General features: G+C 59.0%; 1 protein-coding gene across 1 annotated transcript in view; it reads right to left on the bottom strand.

Annotated features, from left to right (window-relative positions):
- MAPK8IP3 (mitogen-activated protein kinase 8 interacting protein 3) overlaps positions 1–4,494 on the bottom strand; it is a gene marked incomplete at its 3' end in the record, with an annotated part of 41,502 nt that overhangs the window by 20,380 nt on the left and 16,628 nt on the right. The window contains exons 4-5 of the mRNA XM_010851320.1: positions 2,608–2,678; positions 2,336–2,427 (exon numbers count right to left, since the gene is read on the bottom strand). Of these exons, the coding sequence (XP_010849622.1) occupies positions 2,336–2,427; positions 2,608–2,678 (163 nt within the window). The remainder of the gene's footprint in view (positions 1–2,335; positions 2,428–2,607; positions 2,679–4,494) is intronic.

Here is a 4,494-nt window from a genome sequence, read left to right as displayed (position 1 = left end):
TGGACGGCAGGTGGCGCCCATTCAGACAGGGTGGGTCGAGCGTCCTCCCCCAGACGCCCCAGCACACGCGGGCACACCCTCGCGGTGACAGGGCACACGATCACATACGCTATGTTCGCGGCCCAAACACGCTCATCAGTTTTATTCTAGACACACAGGTTCATGACACCAGGCCGGGGGTGGAGGAAGACGACCGAGGCTCAGGGGCCAGTTCTAAGGAGGAGGCCCTCCTGGGGGAGCCTCCACAGGATCCAGAGTTGCGTCAGGACAGGATGTACCCCAGAGAAAAGTGGGCCTCCCCTCAACCTGCCGTACGGGCCCCAGTGGGACGGTGCTCCCTCTCCTCCCATCAGGGCGCTGTCTGGATGCGGGGGGTTGGGGGGGCGGGGAGGGCTGCCACCCACATCTGTTCACCTCGAGTCTGCCCAGGGCCGTCAGACACGCACGGGGCCCCGGAACCTCTCGATCACAACCCAGGTTCAGGCAGGGCTGCAGGGCGGCAGAGCCCAGTTCCACATGCTGCCGCAGGCACGGGCAAGAGATGCTGTGCCCTGCGGTGAAGGTGAAGCCAAAGGCGGCCAGCCAGCTGGCAGGGTGACGGGCGCGGCCCAGGCATGGCCCTGCCCTCAGCTTCCCACACAAGCACTGCTCTGGCCCCCCGCCCCTCCACACACAGATAGGTGCCTCTTCAGCTCCAGGGCACAGGGGGGACGGGCGGCAGCCCCCATGCCGCTTTCTGCAGGCAGGGGGCTCCTCCCTGGGGCTCTGCTCTGAAGGAGTCTTAGCAGAGCCCGAGAGCCGGAAGAGGGCGACGGTGAGGCCACACCCAGGAGGACGAGAGGTGGGCCCCAGAACTACAGAGGGAGCCCCCGACTTGAGGCTGGCCCTCGGTTCGGTCGCTTGGGAAGTCTCTCCGTGACTCGTGGCAGGCGTGAGGCGTCCGTGGTGTTGGGCAGCGGCAGCCTGGAGATGGACATTGCCCACCTTCAGACAAACCTGATCCAGAAGCAACGTCTACAGAGGCTGTGTATCTGAACAAACTCTGGTACATATTCTCTCAGTGAACTCTCACGGAGCCGGGGTCACATAATGACCCCTGACACCCTCTCCTGGGGCGCTCGTGTTTCCAGAAAGGAAGCATCCACAGCGGCTGGAGCCCCTCTCCCCACCGGAAGCAGCGAGACCATCTGAAAACAGGCTGGCGGTCCTGGCGCCCATCCTTCCCAGGTTTTGCCAGGCCTTGCGGACACATTGCACTTTGGTTTTGAATCCGAGGACCCAACAGCTGTGCCCACCTCACCGGGCGAGGGGCTGATGAGCCCGGCATGGACGGGCCTGAAATATCTTGATTGCAGACATCACCCACCAAGGAGGCGGCGCTGAGAAAACGGAGCCTTTACAGGACGGACCGGGGCTTTAGGCATTCGCGGAAGGAACAAAGGGCCACAGCTCCAGAGGCAGCTCCATTGTGGGGCAGGGGGTGCTGGGGTCCAGCCTTAGGCCCCTCCTCCTTCCTCCAGCCTGATGAGACACAGCCCTGTGCAGGCAAGGCCTGGGAGAAGACCTCTGACCGTGCGCTCTCCGGGGACGGAGGTGTGCTTCTGTCCTGACTGAAGATGGACCAGGACCAGCCTGGCCTCTGCAGGCGTCTCTGCTCCCCGAATGAAACTGGCGTGGGGTGCACGGCTGTGTCTGCTGGGCCCCCAAGTGGAGGGGCCTCCCCGCCTCCGACAGCCAGTTCCCGCCATGTGAGCTGGTCGTGGCCGACAAAGTCAGTGCAAACACGCACACACGCATCTCACAGGGAGTCTCCATCCCCCTCCCATCCTGGTGGATCCTGTTTCCTTTATTTTACAAAAGAGAAGATGAGGTGCAGAAGCACGTGGTGACCTTTAACGCGTCACAGAGGACGGGGCCAGGGCTGGGAGCCTCCCGTTCTTGCTGACTGGCCCCAGGCCCCAGCGCCCTGCAGGACCCCACCCGCCCCATTGCTGGGCGTGTCTGCTGGGGACGGAGCGGCACCTGGTGCCACCCCAGCTGGCGTCCTGTGACTCACACTTGTCACGCTCTGCGCACACCTGCAGGTGACTGCCAAGTGCTCTGAGTGCTGGTTTTGAGGCTACAAGTACGTTTACCAGAGTAGGCGAATTCACCAACGCAGAATCGGCAAGTATCAGGATCAACCATGCGGTTCCCCCAGGCCCTCATGACTGCCCAAGGCCCCGCACCCACTGGGCACCTCCTCAGCACACAGCCTCGCTCAGGCCACATTCTCCGACCAGACACCCCCTTCCTGAGCCTGGGGTCGGGGTGCTGGGGTGCAGCTGGCTCCTACCTCCGCCCTGGCAGGCTGCCCTCCGTCTGGCTGTTTCCCCCGACCTGCTGCATCTTGGACCTCTCGATGTGCTCCACGTAGGTCTGGATCATCTATGGGGACGACACATCTGTGTGACGCTGCCTGCCCGCCCCAGCCACTGCTCTCAGGGCTCCGACAGAGGAGGAGGCAGAGCGTAGGGACCGGGCGTCGGTCACGTGGGGGCCACAGCTCGCTGGTTTGGCAGAGGCCCCGCGAGAAGACAGAAGGCGGCCGGGCCGGGCAGTACCCACCTCTGTGTGCCGCTGGTGCAGCGCGTTATACTCCTTCTTCATCTCCGACTCCCGTTCCTCCAGCCGGGAAACTGGAAGACACAAGCCACCCACCTCTCCAGGTCACGGCCTGCTCTGGGCTGGCCTGCTGGGGGTGGAGGGCTGCAGACAAACCCAAGCCCAGTGCCCTGAGCCCAGGGGCGGCCTCGCCCGCGGCAGCTGCCCTGGGGACATGAGCAGGCGGGCTCCGAGAGGGCCAGTGGGGGAGACTTGCACAGGCCTCAGTCAGCAGGCAGCTCCCAGGTGCGGGAGGAACCCACGGGCATGCTGAGTTATGTCGAGTGTGGACAGGAAGTGAGCGGATGGTTCATGGACAGAGGCTGAATTCGGAAGTAAGCAGCCTCTGACACACGTTCAAGAGAAGAAAGTCCAAAACAGGGTGGAACACACCGTGTCCCTCACTTGGACCTGGGGCTGGAGAGACAGGGTCATGACCATGCCATCTCTGGGCTGAGGCACTGGGATGGCCCCCTGCATGCTCTGTGAGTGCCCGGACCACCTGGAGGGCCACCCCAGGGCCACCGGGCCTCAGACACCTTGTGCCCCTGGGCCTTCGTTCCAGCCACAGCCCAGCAGAACTCTGCGCAGAGCACGGGATGGGGCACGGGGCAGCCGTGCCCTTTCCACGATCCTGACCCCCAGCGCTGACCAAATGGAAAATTCAAAGTGTGCTTTGGAGCTTATATGTGTTTTCCTTCTAAGAAAAGATGTCCTGTGCGCTCAGTCATGTCTGACTCTTTGCAACCCCATGGACTGTAGCCCGCATGGCTCCTCTGTCCGTGGAACTCTCCAGGCAAGAGTACCGGAGTGGGTTGCCATTTCCTTCTCCGAGAAAAGATGAAAAGGTTTCATATGTGAAAGTATTCTAAGCAAAGGGAGTGTGAAGGATTCTGTGGAGTTATAGAAAGGGTGGATCTATGCCAAACTGAAACGGGCCCCTGCTTGTTCTCATCCTGCAAAGACATGTGTGTGTGTCTGTCTGTGTCTGTGTGTTTGACTCTATCTGTGTGTGTGTGTGTCGTCTGTCTACATGTGTGTGTGTGTCTGTGTGTCCGTGTGTGTGTGACTATATGTCTGTCTGTGTCTGTCTACATGTGTGTGTGTGTCTGTCTGTGTCTATGTGTATGTTTCTCTCTGCATGTGTGTGTGTGTGTGTCTGTGTGTTTCTGTGTCTATGTGTCTGTGTGTCTGTGACTATGTGTCTGTCTGTCTGTATCTGTGTCTGTGTGTGTCTTTGTCTATGTGTGTGTCTACGTCTATGTGTGTGTCTGTGTCTGCATGTGTGTGTATGTCTGTGTGTCTATGTGTCTATGTGTCTGTGTGTCTGTGACTATGTGTCTGTCTGTCTGTATCTGTGTCTGTGTGTGTCTGTGTCTATGTGTGTGTCTGCGTCTATGTGTGTATCTGTGTCTGCATGTGTGTGTGTGTATGTCTGTGTGTCTATGTGTCTGTGTGTCTGTGACTATGTGTCTGTCTGTCTGTATCTGTGTCTGTGTGTGTCTATGTGTGTGTCTGCGTCTATGTGTGTGTCTGTGTCTGCATGTGTGTGTGTGTATGTCTGTGTCTATATGCCTGAGTGTGTGTGCATTGCCATGGGCGTGGGTCACCTACACACTCACCTACAGCACCTGTGGGGTATTGGCTTCAGCAAATGGCCTTCGTGTCTTGGTCTGGGATATGATAGATCCAATCACCAACCTCTTTTGTTTTTATTTCATCTTAACTTTTCAGAATGTGGACAGTGGACAGAATGTGGTCCATTGGAGAAGGGAATGGCAAACCACTTCAGTATTCTTGCCTTGAGAACCCCATGAACAGTATGAAAAGGCAAAATGATAGGATACTGAA

This window comes from Bison bison, unplaced genomic scaffold, assembly GCF_000754665.1.
Source record: "Bison bison bison isolate TAMUID 2011002044 unplaced genomic scaffold, Bison_UMD1.0 scf7180017851711, whole genome shotgun sequence".
NCBI lineage: Eukaryota > Metazoa > Chordata > Mammalia > Artiodactyla > Bovidae > Bison > Bison bison.
The sequence above is the reverse complement of the archived record's forward strand: the minus strand, read 5'-3'. Positions and strand labels throughout refer to the sequence as shown.